We start from the raw sequence: 19,598 nt of genomic DNA, 5'->3' as shown, positions 1-19,598 counted from the left end.
CAAGTATGGACTGCTCGTCTCCTTATGGGGCTTATTTATCAGTTACCTGGCCAGGCTTCCAGGATGGTTCTAACTCAGGGAAACATTAGCATCGTTTTCCCTGGAACAGCTCATTTCAGCTGCACACGCTAAGCAAGGAGAGCTGTGTCCATGCAGCGTCAGTGACGCTGTTCTGTGGCTGATCCCAGTGGGATGGCCCCTAATCAGAGCACCTGGGCTAAATATATTTCTCCAGTGCCTTAATTGTGCCTGCAGGAACTTCCATAATTGGCCAGACAGGGGCCCCAATCCAACAAGCTACTTAAGTGTGTGCCTAACTTAAACCACACGAGTAGTCCCTAAGCACCACGCTGGATGTAGGCCTGGGTTTAGGGAAACGTGCCGTGCAAACAGTGGGTCCGACACATCTGTCACATGACCAACATTCTTTGGGGCAGGCACTGGCCTTTACTATGTTTGTACAGCATGCAGCGCAATGGGGTGGTTGTGACTGTTAATGCTAAATCATAATAACGCTGCTATGTCTGCAGACTCCATGGTCTGCAAACCCGTCAGGGCAGGTGTGTCTCTTTTCTGTGCCCGTACAGCGCCCCGCACCATGGCGTCCGGATCCCAATCAGGGCCTTTGGGTGTATACTACACATAGTTACCATAACTATCTTGTCAAGTGAGGCCTACACGTTTATTTCTTCTGCTCCTGAGGATTAAGGTCCACGCGGGTGAATGTGATTACCCCTTGTGACCGCTATCAGAGACGCTCCAGTACTGCACATGATCAAAAGGTGCGGCCCCTGGCGTGTGTTGCCCTTTGAGGCACACGTGTTCTTACTTGGAAATAGTGCATTTTCCTGGTACTGAATTTTTAGGGGGATTTTTAGGGCGTCATCTCTGCACCTAAGAATAGCAGAACTGTTGGGTTCTCTTGACACATGGGAGCTGCCATTCACAGCCCATCCCATTAAGAGTTGGGGAACAAAGGAAGAGCAATCAGTCAGTTTGGAGAGAATGCGTTTTATTTTTCTCCTAGCTATTAAGGCAGGATTGTCTGTTTGGGAAATAAATTGCTTGCCATAGTCCCCGTGTTAAAGTTAATTGGATGGTATTTTAAAGTTTTGATCTATCCGGGGATAAAACTGTACCAGCTCCCTTCTGTAGTTTATTTGTGACATGGATTAGGAAGAATCTGGAGTTTTTGCTATGTCAGACTCATTTGTAGTAGCAGCCGCACCAGGCAAAATAATCTATATGGCCATAAGGCAGGTGAGAAATAGGGAAGTGGCACATACAGCTGGCCAGAATTGGTGGTCAATAAATGGTAAACACCAGCCAACTCCTGATGAACATTATGTGTAGTTCCAGCTGGAGTTGTGTATATTGTTCACCTTGCACGTTAGGCAGGAGTTTATTCTACTAGTCTGCTTCTGTTTGCCTGGGGCAAGGAAGCTTCTTTCGAATGCAAGGGTGATAATTTATAAGAGTTTGAAACTTAGGTCCAGTGCTCTTGATGGTTTGATCCTCCCTCCCAGCTAGCACATAGTGAGTGAGCCTGGGGGCTATAAGGCAGGGAGCGAGGGGGGGGGAGGGATGAGGGGAATTGATGGACACAGTAAGAATGTGTTCAAGGATGAAAGGAATTTGTTCTTTTCTCCAAATCTGCATGGAATGGCCAGTGTAAGTGAAAATTGCCCGAAGCAGGAACGATAGAAACTAGGGCTAGTTGACATTTGCCTATCAAGATTCTTCCTGGACTTTTCAACTAGGCCAAACTTTTTTCAAAAAGTATTTACTTTTCAGGGAAAATTGTGACTTTTCATGAAAAAACAAACAAACCCCCAAATCAAAAAGATTTGGCAAACCCCCAACATTTTGATTTGGAAACACTGCAGGGCGGTACCTCACCCCGTTCTCCCCTATGGGCGGGGCTCCTTGGTCAGGCTCTATCTCCTGTGATGCACCACAGCCATGGGACTCCCATGATGCACTGCAGCAGATCAGCAACAGGGGAAACTGTCGTGCATCCTTGGGAGATATAGTCTGGCCAAGCATCCTGGCCAGTAGATGAGCATAGGAGCACGAGGTGCCTGACCTACGACTCCCATCAGGCACTGCAGCAGCATTCCAAATCAGGCTTTGGATGGAAACATTTGGGTTTGATTTTTTTGCCAAAAAGTTTAAATTTTCTGGGAAAACTTTGACAAAACCAAAGCCCGTGTAAACATGTCCCGAGTCAGGGCCATTGACTTCAGCGGGAGCACGCTTCATTTACACCAGGGCACGGGACAGTGCAGGCACACTGAGCCACTGGTTTGCACAGTGCCCTCATCTTTGCTAAAGCTTTGATTTACTTGCAGGCTGCGGCGTGTGAAACCTTCACACGATTATGATGTGTGTGCTCACCCGGGACTGGGGTTAGTGGTTAAGGCACTGGGACTCTGGCACTGACTTGCTGTGTGACTCTGGGCAAGTCACTTCACTGCTCCATGCCTCAGTTTTCCCATCTGTAAATTGGGAATGAGGCAGAGCTGGTTCTCAGCAGGGTGGGAAGGCAAATGAGCTGGTAGCTGTGCAGTGCATGGAGAAGTCTGGCTGCAGGGTGCTCTGGAGGACAAGGTATTTGTTCACTTGTTCTGGCTTATTAAATACTCCGAGCTCCGTGGATGGCAGCTGTGGTAGTGACAGCAACACCATATCTGGGGCTGACTGGCTGGTGTTGGATGAGCTGCGGGCCCCTTTGCTTTGACAAGCCCCTTGCATTCCGGGGCAGGATTTCAGCACTGCGTCTATGCCCCTGCTTGCCAGGATCTATGTTAATGTGCACGTGTTCAGTTACAAGTGTTGCCCTTCCTCCATGCTCTGTGTCTGTGTTCCTCTCCTTGCTGCCCCAAAGAACAAGCGCAGCGGCTGCTGGGTAGAACCCCAGAAAAACCCTTCTGCAGAGCGGGGAGTTTCCTGCATATTGAGTCTGAGATTCCAGTATCAGACCCAGGCTGACCCAACACTGCTACCTCAGGCAGGGGGAACTGGGTGATTTCTCCCTGTGCATCTCTGCCTCTGCTCCCCCTCTCTTTGCCTGCCACTGATTCGCATGCTTGAGATGACACTGTTTCTTTTGTCCTAGCCTACATTGATCAAAGCGGCCAGACGGCTGCCCTATGGGATGGGTGGGGAATCCCTGGTGCTGGAGTGGGGCTATGGGGTGCATACAGCTAATGCTGGCCTGCTGTGGAGGGACGAATTTCACCCTAGGTGACCACGTGTGCAGTGAAGAGCTGCAGTTCGGGGGCTCTGTGTCCAGTGCCAACCAGCCGAGCAGATTCTGTCACAGGCTGCTCTCTGCACAGGTAAGGAGAGCGAAACTCGTTTTACGGGTACAGATGGGAAGACAAGAACAACAACATTTTTTAATTCCATGATGGCAGCTTCACGTCCTGGCTCACTGAGGAAACAGCAGCCCCGAAGTGCCACCGTGTTCTTACCTGGAGCTCAACTCCGTAGCCCGTGTAGACTGTCACGTTATAGGTGCACTCCAGGAAGTTGGGCACAGGAAGTGGGGGATAGTCTGTCGAGTCAATGTAGCCTTCTGGGTCGTAGAAGCTCACGCTGCAGATAACTGGAGGCAAAGCCACATGCATTAATAATGAAGTGTGGGTAGCTTACCACTGGCTGAGGAACAAGCCTTGCGGGCAGTCACACTTTGGGTTTTGGATGGGAAAAGAGCTAAGAAAAAATTTCATTTCCCTCTTTTTTCTTTCTTTAAAAGAGATCTCTGACCAAAAAAGCCCAGACCATTCCTGCAGGTTCCCTTCTGCAGGCGAATTGCCAGCGACAGGGAAACAGAGAGTGAGACAGTATCAAAGTCTATTCTGGACTCAGATTCCGGCAGTCACTCCTGTTTCATTTCTGCATACGAACAAACAGTGACCCTGTCTGAGGTGGTTCACTGCAGGCCACAACGCCGTGTTTCTTGCCAGAGAGACCGTGCCAACCATCCAAACGCTTCTGGAATGAGCACAGCACCCGCACCTTTCAAATGCACCTCACACCATGGCTCATTCAGACACCTGGTCCAAAGCCACTGGCGGTCAACGGAACGACTCCCAGCGAAGGGCTTTGGATCAGGCCCATAGACCTTAGCTTGCAAAGCTTTTTCTAATAGCCTACCTGGAAGTGTGGTTATTATTTGACTGGCAGTAGCTTGAACCTGAGGGAGGACAGCAGGCTAGTAACATCCTAACAGCAGTGAGGTGTGTGAGGAAGGTTCGGTACAGGTGCGCAATGCAGTGCCTCTGCCTGCCGCCCTACGCAACACGACTCTCACTAGTGCCAGGGACTGTTCAGTGTGGGGAAGGGCCTCAGAACAGCCCTGCTGATGGTGTGATGGGTGCACCCCCACACTGGCCCTGCAAGAGCTCAAGTGGGCCCAATCAGCCAATTAGGATGGAAAAGGGGAGAATTAAGGCTGGGAGGAAAGCCCTGGGGAAAGCTCACCTGTGTGGGGACTGGCAGGAAGTTGGCAGCAGAGGCGCTGCTGGGAGGTAGTCTGCAGTCACTCCCCAGGAGGCAGGAGAAGCGTTTGGGGGGCTATAGAGACAAGTAGCCCAGGGCTCCTCCCTGGGAAGGAGCTGTGAGTCTGGCAAATCCGGAGGAGTGGGGAGGGCCAGGAGGTGAGGAAGAGGCTCAGGGAAAGGCAGCAGGGTGCAGGAGGGAACCATACCTGGGCTGCTGTTTAGAGGGCCCTGAGCCAGAACCCGGAGTAGAGAACAGGCCTGGGTTCCCCTGCCAGCCACTGAGGGAGCGGGCCCTGCGGCAGTGAACGGGAAGACTGACAGAGACAGCGGGTGAGCGGGGACTTTGATACACGTCCCCGGAAGGGGAAACCATGTACGTAGGGACCTGGCCGGAGAGCTGATCACAGAAGATGCTGCAGTTCCTGCAGCGGGATGAGGTGCAGATTCAGAGAGTAACTGCTGGCCGGGGTGTCAACCTACTGAGCAATTCCCCAGAGTGACAGGAGGTGGCGCTGTCCCTGCGCTGAGTTGACCCCCCCCATGACAGATGGAAAAATCTCTGGTTTTAGAAACAAACCTATTCCCCTGTGGGCTACCCCTGATATCACCATGTGGGTCCCTGCTGGCAGGGCTCCTGGGCCCCTTTCACACAGCAGAGACGAGTGCTAACCCCAGTGAGCTGGAGCAACTCTGTTCGCTCTATGGATGGAGCTTCCTGGCGAGCAGAGACTTCCTCCTTGGCTTTAGCCTGGGTTATTCTAAACCCTCAGTTTCCTGCTCCACATTCACTAAGTTCTGCTGGTCCCACTAGAGCAGCCTTCCTGATCCCCAAGGACACCTTTAAGACTTGACCTTGGGTTACAATCTCTGTGTCTAGGCCATTGCATTGCTAGCTGGCTCCCTCTCCATCTCCTGCATTACACTCCAGGCTGCCTTTCGTACCAGAGCCAGGTGCAGCTTGCTCCTGTAAGTGGCCACGCCAACGGACTGGTGCAGATTTTTGACACCAATAACGCGAAGGGGCAACTCCCAAAGGGCATGCTGCATTTGCAGACACAGGAAGTGTGTCCTCTCTCGCTTCACGGCCTGGCAACTCCACCCGCCTCTCCTGCGGCTCGGGGCTTGGGGGGCTGTGGCCGTGCAGAGAGTGGGGCTTACCTGGCGTGTGCTCGGTGGTGATGACTGTGGTGGTGATGATGGTGGAAGTGGTTGTTTCTTGACTTTCTTCAGAAGCAGATCCATTCACCTCGTTCTCTGCGCTGCTCGTCTTGTTAGCGCTGGGGCTGATGGGATCGCCTTCTGCAGCAGCCGCAGCACCCACAGGCTGCTTTACTGTCTCGGGGCTTTGGGAAGTGGGCTGGCGGATTAAAGGCCATAACGTAAAAGGAGATATCTGCAGTGGAGACTGACTGGTCATGCCACTGCGTCCTTTACTGCCACCCCACAATGGCAGCTCGGGGGCTGCTTGCTTGGCTTCCGTAGCCATAGTCATCCCATTCCCCAGTGCAGGAGGCTCTTCAGCAGAGGTGAAGGACCTGGGCCCTGACAGCTCTGGCTGAGAGGCAGCTCTCTGAAGCATTGATGGGGTAGTTTGGGGTCTCAGATGCTTCCCTGCTGTGTTTACTTGCTTTAGAGAAGGTGGCTTCTTCTTGGAGGAGAAAGTTTGTTTTGTGTGGGCTTCAGGGGCAGAAGCTGGCTCTTGTAGAACATCTCTGTGAGGCAACGGAGTCGTCTTCTCAGTCACAGAATCGAAGAAGTCTTCTCCTGACTGAACGAGGTTGTGAGCTGTGGTGTGGGGGGGCTCGCCCTTCTCTTTGCCAGTCGTGTTGTTTGGGAGTTCATCGGAGCCGAGTGGGTAGGAACTTGAAGGAGCATTCTTCCCCTCTGAGTTAATGTCTGCAAGAGAGGGAGGGGAAAGAGATGCATTGAAAATTCTGGGCATGAAATTAGGCACTGTACCTGACAGCATTAAATCAACCCCCGGGAGAACAGCAGCTGACTGAGCACACCACCGCTCTCACAAACATTCTGATCATGGCAGAGCGATAAGGACCCTGCACTGATGGACTGACACTGAGATTTTTGCCAAACTCGAAGAGCCTCATCTCACAGCTCAGTTCAGTGCTTCTCTTTGAGTCTATTTCGCTAAAAGTCAGTGGTTCGAAAGGTTCTTTGCTCATGCTGAGTGTATTGCTGTAGCTCAATCTCTGTGAACTGCTACAATTTTACAATCCGCATCAGCGAATATGTGTACTTGGAAGAGATTGATTCTGCTGTTTTTCCTTGCTATTGTCATGCATGTACTGTACTGCGTGCCCAATGGCAGACAGAAGCCGAACCAAGCTGATCTCCTACCTTCTGATCACATAAAACCACTGTTTCGTTTAGACAATGCAACCAGTACACTCTTGTGCTAAGAACATCAGAACAGCCAGACTGGGCCAGACCAATGGCCGCAGTGGTCAGTGCCAGGTTCCCTAGAGGGAATGAACAGAACAGGTGAGCCATCCCCTCTCACCCATTCCTAGCTTTTGGCAAAAGTTAAGCAAAGGAAAAGACAGAAAAGATTAGACAAAGCTACATCCCCACAGTTTGGCTGTGGAGATGGGTCATAAATAAATCTCTATTTCAGACACTGTGTCTGATTCTGCTGCAATCCTCAGGGTAAAATGGCCTGTGGCAGAACAGCTACATAAAATGGAGGGTAAAGCTAAAATCAAACAGGAAACCACGTCCCACGAAAGCTGTGATTGCTCGGGAAGGTACTTAATACGCTTCACTTGAGAAATGTAATGCAAACCCCGCTCCTATCTCACAAGCACATTTGGAGCCCAAATCCTCCAAACTTAAAGTTAACCACAGTACAGATGAGATCTTTTCTAGTGTTAGAACTGGGGAATGCGGCTGACTCCTTCACAACTGCAGACATCAGCCACATGGGATATGCAAGTGCTTGCGCTCCCTTGTGTGGCCCTCAAGTATCTACACGCTGCTCAGCAGTTACCAAAGTGCAGCTTCGACACTGGTCTCAAGAATACCGACAGACTGACTCACTCATCTCATGGTGTCACTGAGCTCCTTGCAGAGATTTTTCTTGTGCTTTCTAGCTCCCATCATGTCAACTGCAGTCACGTTTGATTGCACGGCACCCACAATATCACTGATCATTGGAAAAGCCAGGGTTTATGAGCATGAATCCTCGAAGGGTGAAATCCACCCCTGTGCTAAGAGCCAGCCAGAGGCCCATCTAGGTCCACAGAAGTCCTGCTTTCCCTTCTGACCGTCAGTGGAACGAGTGGTGCATAGAACTCAAGTGGGCTCTTCACAATTTCACACAGAGGTGAGCGTCAGTAAAGAAAGGATCTGTCAGACAAAGCTCAGGTCACAGTCAGATCTGCACTGCTGTAGAACACAAACAGGATTTTGTAAAGCATCAAGGATTTGAGTACACAAAACCTCCTCACCCACTATACTGCATCAGGCTAAACTGAGTCGTGATGGACAGAGGTGAGCATGGATGGATGTAAAGCTACTTCCAGGTTCATTTTTATAATCAGAATTAAAGTGAATGAAAAATGGTGTGAAATCAGCCATGCAAAGTTATCGCTGAAGGTCACCATGCCAAGCACAGGACTTGTATCACAGTGATAGCTGAGGGGAGGGGACAGAAGTGCCTTTTGCAGCACCCTGTTCCTGCAGCTTCCCAGGATCTGGGGTAAATTAGAGCCACCGAAGCTTTCAATAGAGTAATGGCAGATTTTGCCCAGATATAGATCTTCTTTTTATAAGGGTTAAATATATTCAAATCCATCACAACAATGCCTCCTTGAAATTTAAAGGACAGTAAATTCCAAACAAATACAAGGAAATTCCACTTTATGCAATTTATAATCAACACATGCAATCTATGACTACTGGAGGTCAGTCAGAGGAAAACAGCCTGGATGAATTAGGCAATGGGGTATGGGATTTTATTACCATTTGACTAGACAGGGGTGAATAACAATTTCTCTGACACATTCAGTGTCTATTTCTGCTCACAGAATATCCCGGATCCAAATGTAGTTCCTTGCATTTGCATTATTCTAAATCAGACAGGAAAAATTTGTTGTTTGCACACCCTAACTCACTAGCAAAGCGCTGAGCAGTTGTTCGCCAAGCTGTACTGGCTAGATAAGTCACACGGTATTGTTTCTGAGCCGCATTTGCCCAGAAGGGCTTGAATTTGCCTTCGCTGACTCTGAAACTCTGGTAAGATCAATTGAATGGGGGTAAACTGGTTGTTTCAGGGCCCACAAAGACATTTCCCTAACACTGCACAGCCAGGCCAAATGCACTGCGGGAGAGAGAGGTTCTTTTGACCTCCCGAGTGGTCTGATCTACCCAGGCAGCTCCTGGGATTTAATGAAATTTCACAGAACAGCCCTCTGTCTGTGGCAAGTGGCTTGAAGCCCTAAATTACCCTGAACTTTTCATCCAAATTAAGATTAATGGCACTTAAAATAAAAGCACAATAGTTATTTTTACATCTGACTTTATCTCCTGCCCTTGAGTTTCCAGGAAATAATCCAGGATCAGAGTAAAAGGGAACAAAGGGACTCTCTGATGTGAAATCTGAAATGTAGGCACAGTTCAGGGTTATTAGGATAGGTGAGTACAACCTCTCTGGAATTAAACCATTATTTATAATAATCCATGATTTTAAGGCCTTTGAACTTCTTGCTTCTGACATTTTAGCATTAGTTTTGCTACTAGAGAGTCTTTGAACTAGACATAAGAAGTTACAAGCTCTGAACGCAATCAAAACAGCCCATTAGCAGTGTAGCTGGAATGTAGAAATGCAGCGAACAGGGACAGTAATTTAAGGGAAACACTGTAACAGGGTCTGCTGCCTCCAGAGCGCCCTTTCACAGACTCCACCTGCTTTTTCAGTGGTCAAAATACCCCATCCTTGGGGTCTGGGTTTATTCACCAAAAATAAACTCAAAGTCCCAAGTTAAAGTCCAAGAAGCCAGCGTTGCTCTTCCTGATCTCAGGTCTTGCTGCCTATAGAACTCTGCAGTCTCTCACCTGCTTGCTAAGGGTCTCTCCTATCTTAGCAGGCTACTTCCTAGCTTGAGTCTTAATTGTCCTAAATCCCAGGACTCTGCTGGAATCTGCTCACTCCTAGTAGGCTTGGCTTGGCCTTGCCTTTCCCTTCTCCTCACCCCTCATTGCAGTTTCCAGCTTCCCTCTATAGGGGGATCACCTGATCCCTCTCAGGTGTGCCTCTTTCAGGACTCAGGGTTGGCTACCCCCAGGCTCTCCGGCCCTTATAGGGCAGGCCACCCTGTTACAAAGGTTACAGGACAAGTGCCAGAAATCTACCATGTACAATAGTTTTCACCTGTTCAGTGAGTACTGATATCCTGAGTGCATTGATGGGGACCCGAGCAGATAATCCTATAACAATCTAGACAGAGCAGGAGATCAGGCTTCCAGTGATGTTCAAGTGGCAATGAAAATCACTTGTATTTACAGTGCACTTTCCTGCCTCCATATCCCATCAGAGAAAATGGCGCTAATTTGCCATTACACTTTGGAAGATAGTGTTACCTTCAAGCAAGTAGAGAGATCCCTGCAGACTTCCTAGCACCACTCCACAGAGAGAGCGTTTCATCATCTGTGCTGGCATCCCAAGTAATTTAAACTGAAAAGGGGCAGAAGTGAGTACAGATATTTAAATAAATATAGTGAGCTGTAGCTCACGAAAGCTCATGCTCAAATAAATTGGTTAGTCTCTAAGGTGCCACAAGTACTCCTTTTCTTTTTGTAAATAAATATACTAACTTGCTTCTAGATTGCCCTTACATTGAGACAAAATCAGTTCCCTCTCCATTCCCTGGGGATACAGGAAAGTGCGTGAGTCAGCACAAGGCAGCAACATTCTGAAATGTGGGTTTTGTGTGTTTAATATACAAATTCTTCAGGGGAGGGGACAGAATGCAGGCCTTGAGGATACAGGCTGATCTGATATTTGATTTTGCCTAGACTGAACTGGCCTTCACACCATATTTTAAAAAACCAAATATTTAGCACGGCAGTACTTTGATAGCTAACAAGTTATCCTGCTGCGCATGCCGACTTTGGTGGGATATTCTTTAGGATTCTTCTGGATCTGGTTAAATCTCCACTGCTCCTGGCCTCTCTTCTCTGCCCATCATCTCAGTGGAGGCACTAGTCTCCTCTGCATATATTTAACAATCTGATTAAGTGAGAATGGCAGCAGCTCCCCCCCCCTCAGCACTTTAAGCTCCTCTCTCTCCTCTCATCCGAGGTGGGAGAGTGACTGATTGCACAGCAGTGGCGTGGGAGAGCTACACAACAAGCCTTATTGGTATACTGGAAAATCAACCCTTGTGTGGGGTGAGTCACTCATGAGCAACCCCAAAAAGGTCCCAAGTAAATAACAGGCTGACAGCTCAGGAAGGAAAACACCAGCTCTGCAGTTTGGCCAGATGAACAGACGTGGTTCCGGAATGGATTCAGACACATTCCCAGATTTCATAGCGTCACATATTATTGAACCATTTGCCTTGCCGTGAAATTGGCCTGGAATCTTTTTGCCAATTCAGAGGGACCCGCCTATCAAGACAGTCCACCAGACTGGGGGATGTTATAGGTGGAGGAGAACTGTCAATTCACATCTGTTTGAATATCAGCTAGCTTGGTGCTTACAGCCCATGGTCGTGACCTCCTAAGGCTGATATAGTTAGATAGACAGAAGTAGAGGAACCGTGGAGCAGCGATCACATGAGGACTGTGTCTTCTACACTGTACAGAGGACAGAGAATATGATGACGTTTTCTCAGGGCGTGAGAGAACGGGGAGATCATTTTCAAGTGCTGGTCTCTTTAAGGCCAATTTTATAGCAGAGAAGGACTGGAGCCAATGTCACCCACATCTGTCAGGCGGAGAACTGCAGTGGCTAGACGGCCCTTAGAAGTAACCTAATGGTTTCAGAGGAGAGTCTCTGCAGTTACAGCAGGTTGATTAACACAAGTGCATCTGTGGGCACAAGGAAGCTGGGAGGCCATGTCCTGTGAGGTAGCTAAGGGAGAGCCGGTGGATAACAACTCCCTATGGGGAGGAGAGGGGTGACGCAGCCCATTACTTGGCAGGGGAGGAATGAACAGACAGGGACAGACAGGAAAGGAAAGGATGACACTGACTGTATAAATCACATCCTTCCGAATGGTCCCAGAGGGCTTGGAGCTGCTGTAGGGCTAACACAAAAGCTCTGAGGAAGGGGCTGGATGAGAAGCTGGGTGCTCCATGCTAACAGCTGTGCTCTTCCTTCCGTTTTCCCCAGCTCGCTGTCCGTTCTGTTCCCCTGGATGCTGGTTGCGATCACTTCCAAGGTTAGCCCTGTGGATTTCTACACGGAACTAAAGATGCTGCCTGCACAATCAAAATTGGCAGAAGACAAAGGCAAGAAATTGGCAGGGTCTGATGGTATCGACAGCCCAAGAAAACCAGCTGAAAGGCTTTCTAACTAGCTGGGTAGCGCAGTGGCCAGAAATGTGTGACAACTGTTAGCCTGTGATGATGATAAATAACAACAACATCAGGAGCATGGATAAAAGATTGCAAAAACCTCATGACAAGATTCCATATCAGGGTCATGCTCCCCTGGGGAGACCAAGCTCAGAGACACTCATGTGTTCTGACCTCTTTCATAGCATGGGCCAGAGACTTCACCCAGGGATTCCTGCCAGTATTGAGCTATTCCATATCTTCTGGAAAGACATCCACTCTCGCTTTAAACACCCCAAGTGCTGGAGAACCCTCCCCACACCCCTCGGTGAGTTGATCCATTAGTTAACTACCCCTCACTGTTAGAAATTTGCACCTTATTTCCAGGATAAATTTTTAAGCAGCTTCAGCTTCCAACCACTGGCTCTTGCTCTGCCTTTGTCTGCTAGGTTAGAGACCCCTCCATTCTGAGAAATCTTCTCCCCACGTAGGTGCTTATGGACTGCGATCAAATCACCTCTAAACTTTCTCTAGGATAAACTACTCACATGGAGCTTTGTTAGCCTCTCACTGTAAGGCAGCTTTTCCCAACTGTGACTCGTTCTCATGGCTCTCTTTTGAACTTTTTAGTTTGCCAACATCTGTTTCCCTGCTTATACACTGTATTAGCCCTCTTAGCCACCACATCTGACTGGGAGCTCATGATTGGTCGATTTTCACAGGACCCTAGAGTCCTTTTCAGAGTCACTGCATTCCAGGATACAGTCCTGTGTCATGTGAGTGTGACTGGTTACATTCACGGCACACATGCAGAGATATTAAATAAAAAACATAAATACTCTTGCTGGAAGGTTGCAGTGTCACACTAGTTCTAAAAATTCAGAGCCACAACATATAAAATGCCAGAAACAGAGAGTGAGAAAACAGGCTGCTCCCTAAGGCAATGGGGCACAACTCACCCCATCTTGCTGTAAGCTGGGTCTTTCCAGATTGGCCCTGCTCTGCCCCAAAGCCCCCTAGCCTGCAAGCAGGACCACTAAGAACCAAGAAAAGGGAACTCAGGTGGTTTCAAGGCACATGACTGTTTACATCCAAGGCCTAAACTTAACCATTGATCTCACTGTCATACATGATTTTAAGCATCATGCAAATTTAGGCTGCAGACAACAAAAAGGCAATTTTGGCTCCATGAAATTTTCTGCCATGCATTTTGTACACACTTCTATAAAACTGCAGGTGCTCTGGATCTACCCACTGGGAGCAGAAGGGAGACTTTGCTGTTTGCTCTGTAAAGGCTGCTTTATCGCATTACTCTTAAGCACTGAATCATAATCTATCTTGCTGTTTATGCAATTAGTTGCAATGAGAATTGGACAGATCATCAGAATCCAGGCAAATGTTGACAAGATTGGCAGCCCAGCTTTTAGGCAGTGCAGTTAAGGATTTATTTGGCATTAAAGACCAGGACTACAATTAAACTTCTTCCCCTCCAAAGTCCTGCCGGAGTGTATTTGCATGCTGAGATGTAGAATGTGCTTCACTGAATTTTTTTTGAACAAGGACAAGCCCTGACATCAAGAGAAGTTTTGGAGAAACTGAACTTTAAAATGCCTCTCTGTGATGCCCACAGAACAATCCACAATGGCTAAGATGCTGGTGTGCTGTGAGGGCTGTTACACTGCTCAGGATCTTCTTGCTGTTATTTCTGCTCCCCCTCTCTATTTGTCATATCCATCTGTTGTCTCCCATTGGATGTGTAGGACCTGATCCTGGAAAGAGTCATGCATGTGCTTAGATTTCTGCAAGCAAATGGCCCCATTTGGAGATTAACTGCATGCATAAAGTTAAGCCGGTGCACAATGGTTTGCAGGCTCAGGGCCTTGGACTGGAAGAGGCAGTGGACATCCCTTAAGCTCTGCCAGAGTTCAAATGACAATGACCATAGCGCTGGGAAGTAGGCTTAGCTGACATGCTCGGGGAAACAGGGTCCGGAGCCACCCAGCACTAGGGACAGATGGAAGAGTTCCCTTCTAGCCAAGGCTTTTGGGGTTCAAGGTAGTCGCTCTCTGACTCACATTTTATTAAGCTGGAGATAGGGGAGCCATGCTTCAAGCAATCACTCAGTTAAAAATGTGTTACCATGCACATAATAACCACCCAACAGCAAGGATATCACTGGAAAAGAAGGTGTGAAAAGGCAAAGCAGATGGCAGGTGCCTCCTGGCTCATAGAGACAAGGGCTGAATATCCCACTGCACAGGGGAAATAAAGGGCTTGCACTCCTTACTCATCTGAGTCCTCTGGGAAGTCTCAGCAGAACCAGAGACCGTACGACACAAAGGCAAGGCCCAGGTGACCGAGCCAGAGGAGAGAGTTACATGCAACTGCCTTTCTGAAACTGAACAGGCTCTTAGGAATGTAATAAATCTTTGTCAGTTAAAACTTCTTTACCTCCAATATTTATTGCAGTAAATGTCTTTCATGTACTCAGGACAAACTTCGATTCTGCTATATTTTGACCTGATCTTTCAGTCAGAAAACTACAATCTGGGCTGGCACTGCGGTGAGATTGTTGCTGTTTGTTTTCTTTGCAACGTATTTGAATAGCTAATGTGAAAAAATGAATTTATTCCAGCTTTAGATGAGATTAATCTAAACAGAGATTTTTCTCATTTACATTCAAGCTGCAGAGAATGTTAAATTGCTTTTCCTGAGCCACATAGCTGCTGTTCCCTTGGGCTGAGCAAACGCACTGGCTCTATTCAAGAGTAACTTGAGGCAGCTCCGATGCTAAGAACAATTGTGGTACATACCTCTTTGCGGCATTAACTGAGTAACTATGTGAACTGAGAGCTGAATTTTCTCATCTAAAGATCTGTCTCTAAGTATTTCTGATGTTCCCACCACAGTCGGGCCATAGGTTCATAGAATCATAGAAGATCAGGGTTGGAAGGGACCTCAGGAGGTCATCTAGTCCAACCCCCTGCTCAAAGCAGGACCAATCCCCAAGGTTCTGCTTTCCTTACTTATACTGAGCAGTGCCTTACTCTAAGAGGAGTCAAACTGAAATCAGAATACGGTACCACTCAGCGTGAGTAAGGCAGGAGCGTTGTGCATCGGGGTGAGATCAAGTTGCAGGATGACACCTTTGTTGAGTTGTGTCATGTTAGAGCAGTGACACATTTGCTGTCCATTCAAGTCACTTTGTGAAGATTGAAAACCCACTGCTCTTATTGCCTTTTCATATGGGAAAAAAATTGAAAAGTTTTGAAATTGTTGAAATGTTTCATCTTTCAGTTGAAATGACTTTCCCTTCACAATCTAAGTTAATTTTAGGTGTTTTGTTTTTTTAAGGGTTGAAATGGAAATGCTTCGGCTGACTCGATCTTCACAAAGAGGTTTCAACTTTTGTCCCAATTTGGGATGGGACAAATCTTGAATTCTCACAGGATGGGACAACCATTTCCTCACCAGCTCTATGCAGAGCAGCCAAATTCTGGGACTGCTGACCAGGACAGGTCACTGAAGTGCCAACTAGCAGCAGACTAAACAGCCAGTCCCTATACTGTGGAGAGGTCATTGGGGTCAAATTAGCATCACACGTTAGTTTTCCATGATGTTTCAAGATGAATCCCTGAATTAGCTACGGTTCAGTAAATTCGTTAGCCAATTCCCTTAGCACATTTCACACATGTCATCTGGATGCAGTAATTTGCGTCAATCTCCATTTTCCAAATGTTCTTTCCTGCTTCTTCACAGCAGGGTCACCATCGCCTCCTGGCTGCTCTGGACTTGTTTCTTGTTGAGACACATTAGGAAAAAGTGGCTCAGTAGCTCAGCTCGTGGATTTATCACTGATTTTAATCTCACACTCGTTTTATTAATGGCTCTACTTGCTCTTTAAGGCCCCTCTTACGGGGCCAAATCCGGGGCCCATTGATGTCACTGGGAATTTTGCCTTTGACTTGAATGGAATGAGGATTCAGCCCCGTTCCCTCCAACAGCTGCTCTTCAGTTTGAGTTGCAAAATTTCACTGGCTCTTTGCCTGCTAACTTGTTTCCTCCTCCGTTCCCAGGACAGGTTCGTGGCAGTCTCACTCCCACTCAACCTGCCAATGACTAGGCACCTGCTTATTTGATCTATTTTAAAGTTCTACACAGGTTTCTCCTTTAAGGAACAAAATAAATATGTTAGAGACATAAGAGACAGTAACGTCCAGGGAGGAAGAAAAGACCTGCTACCCCATTACCTCTGTATTTGTTGTTCGTTAGGGATGGCTAGGAAATTAGTATAGAGAATCTAGCATTTAAATGTAGTATATTAAAAAAGGAACGTCCCAAGGTTATTTGTATTGTAATGTATACCTCAATTTTTAAAATGGTTGTTGCTATTAAACTACATTTTATGCTTCCAGAAAGTTGACTAGTTTCCCATTAGATCCTCCATGAGGATGCATTGAAACGCTTCTTTTCTTAACAAAGCATGAAATGAAACACACAGTATTGTGACTCTGTAATGAGATATTTAAAATGCCTTAATGTCTAAAGGGCAAATGGTTACCTCACTGAAATGCAAATTGCCCAGGTCTGGGCTGGGAGATACAGGCTCAGTACTATCTCCGGCTGCTATGATCAACAAGGGAATTTTCTACCATTTAAAAAGTGATTAATGATCTGAGCTCAGAACAGAATCAACCACCCAGCAAACTGGTGCCCTGATATGGCAAGCCCACAAAGTCATGCCAGAAGCACTGAGCAATGGTCACGCTGCTGTTTCTGACATGTTGCCAGGAAAGCAATTTCCACATCTCTCTGTGGACTTCTTGTCCTGCCTCGATGACAGTGCATCAGGGCAAGTTCTGCATCCCCTCTGTACTAGAGAGATCTCAGGTGTAGGGGGCAGCAAAGAATGGAAGCCAGAAATTCTTGAGTTCTATGCCAGCTCTGTCACTGCCATGTTATGTGCCCATAAACATGCCTCTCTGCCTCAGTTTCCCTATCTGTGAAAAAGGATAGCAAGGCTTCCCTCAGAGGTGCACGGTAGTTAATTAGCCAGTGTGTGCATAGAGCTTTCAGCACACAAAGTGCGATCAAAGATTATTGCTTTATGTATTATTTGTAGTGCATAGAGGACCCACTGAACTGGGCATTATACTAACATATCTATGATTCCATGATACTATATAGTAGGAGACAGTCCCTACCCCAGAAAGCTCTCAAAGAGCGTGAGGGGGGTGGGGAGGAACCCAAGCTAAAGGCAGGACAGCGATGGTTTTTTATTGGATGGCAGTAACCTGGGAGGACTGTGCGTGTGCACCCCTAGGGCTGAAGCAGTACTGATGTAGTGTCTAGGCCTTTTGCCGGGTCTCTGCACAGAAATGCATTTCACCCTGCATGCATCTGATCTGTACACTGAGTAGGGCATTTAAAAATAAATAAAAAACAAGGCTAAACCAAATGCAGCCGATTCTTCATTGCAAAAAGATTTTCACAGATTTCAATAGTGGTGTCAGGATAATGACGGCTTTCAAAGACATTTTTTCCGAGTACTCTGAATCCAAGCACCAATTCTGTCATCTCCGAGCTGCATGGGGCAGTGGCTGGCTGTTGCTGACAAACCTAAATACGCCTGGATCTGGGGTTTGAAATTTCAAGACTGCACATGGAACATTTCATCAAGGAGGTAAAACGGGAACTGGGGGATTTTCACAGCTTGCGTTTGTCAATTAAAAATTCTGAAAGGCTCCCGTGTCCTCCGAGAATGGCCATACAGCGCACTGGGCTAGCACCCGTGGAGCACTACATTCACCATGAATTATTTATACCCCGTTTTGGAGATATACTTTGAATTGTACTGGTAAAAATATTACTACATGGGGCTGCAGTGTTAGCAGAGCTGGAGAATTGCTTGGGGACATATTTATAGCCAGACCCCAGAGTATCTGAGATCACTTTGATGGCATGCCACTGACAGCACATAACCGCTCTGCTCTGCGGAGAGATTGACTTTCTTGTGCTGGGCAGTAAGGAATCTTTCCAGGCACTTGGCTGTTAACAGTGGGGATGAGTGAGCAATGGACGACAGGGATAACTGGGCGAGGTTCTCTCTAGCCTGTGCTCTGCAGGAGGTCAGATGAGGCGATCTGATGGTAACATCTCTCAGTCTATGACTACACCGGCCCAGGTAGAGGGATCGCACTGGGGGCTGGGGCTCAAGTACTGACCCCGGGAGCTGGGGCTCTGAAGTGCGCTGGGTCAGGGTGAGCACACACTGGCCCTTGCTTTGTTGTCATATGGCTGAGAGTTTGTCTGAAAAAGACTTTTCAAAAATTGGGCTTGTGCCCTTTGCAGCTTCTCTCTGCAGACCTGACAGAGTCTTTAGGAGTATGCGGGGGCAGCGGGGATATAAGTTACCTTCCTGCTCGTTTTTATCCTCCTCAGGAATGTCACCGCTGCTCTGGTCTACTTTTGCTGGAGTTCTCACCCCTTAACCGAAGAGATGCGGATGGGGAATCTTTAACAAAACTGTCCCCCTCCAAACTGTTAATTGGTTGTTGAGATTGAAGTCATGGGAATGAAAACGGACTTTGGAACGGTCTGAGGGGCAGTTCTGTCCCCTCTGCCACTGCTGTGACCTCACTATTGGCTCTTGTGATGTCACCATGTCACTACTCACCCGTCACCTGGGGCAGGAACAACCTGGGCTTTGCAGTTTAAAAAAAAAAAAGGGAGACACAGAAAAAAATCTCTTTTAAAAAATCCTAGGAACATAAAAACACAGGAAGTGCCAGACTGGATCAGAGCCCGGGTCTGTCTAGCCCAGTGTCCGGTCTCAGACAGTGGCCAGTGCCAGGTGCTTTAGAGGCATGTGTAAGAACCTCCTGGTCAGCTGAGGTTGGATCATCTCCCCGGTACAGGTCTCATCCTGGTCTCTGACCTCCAGTCTTGAGGATTTTTCATAGCGTTAGCTATTTTGCTTTGGTTTACCCCGATGCTGATAAGCACCTTTATCAGGAGTTTGGCAACTGGTATCAAAATGCATAAGGAGACCAAGCTGTGGCCCACTAATTCCCAGAGACCCCAAACCAGAATGGGGGACCCCAACCCTGAACTGGACGTAGTCCTAATCCGTGGACATGAAAACTGAGCTTGGTCCCAGGCACTGAGCTGTAGCCGTCGAGGGATACAAGGGTTTAGTTCATTTGCGGAACACATTCAACAAGGCATGTGTGTTGCTGTGCAGATTTGTGTTTATCACAGGGAAACACAGAGAGCCCGTTGCAAGGATCCGTGTCACCCAGTGAGCCAGTTACTCCTTAGGGAACTCCGAGATGTCTTTATAATCAGTAGCAGTAATGGCCTTTGATCTGTAATGAGCAAAATCACTACAGGGAACTTTTCAAGGCTGAGTGGGGTTTTGGGGAGATGTGTTAGTGGCTGGGAAGAAAATACAAAGTGCAGAAGAGAATGGCATGAAGGTGGAAATAAACAAATTATTAAAAGCCACTTGCATTTTAATGGAGCAAGGCTGGATTAGACAGCAAGTCCAGAGTCCTGTGTCTGGCGGTGGAAGGA

General features: G+C 47.7%; 1 protein-coding gene across 1 annotated transcript in view; it reads right to left on the bottom strand.

Annotated features, from left to right (window-relative positions):
• The window catches only part of SEZ6L (seizure related 6 homolog like), a 146,179-nt gene that overhangs the window by 56,974 nt on the left and 69,607 nt on the right, over positions 1-19,598 (bottom strand). Inside the window, exons 2-3 of the mRNA XM_077835369.1 lie at positions 5,667-6,404; positions 3,477-3,610 (exon numbers count right to left, since the gene is read on the bottom strand). Of these exons, the coding sequence (XP_077691495.1) occupies positions 3,477-3,610; positions 5,667-6,404 (872 nt within the window). The remainder of the gene's footprint in view (positions 1-3,476; positions 3,611-5,666; positions 6,405-19,598) is intronic.

This window comes from Eretmochelys imbricata, chromosome 15, assembly GCF_965152235.1.
Source record: "Eretmochelys imbricata isolate rEreImb1 chromosome 15, rEreImb1.hap1, whole genome shotgun sequence".
NCBI lineage: Eukaryota > Metazoa > Chordata > Testudines > Cheloniidae > Eretmochelys > Eretmochelys imbricata.
The sequence above is the reverse complement of the archived record's forward strand: the minus strand, read 5'-3'. Positions and strand labels throughout refer to the sequence as shown.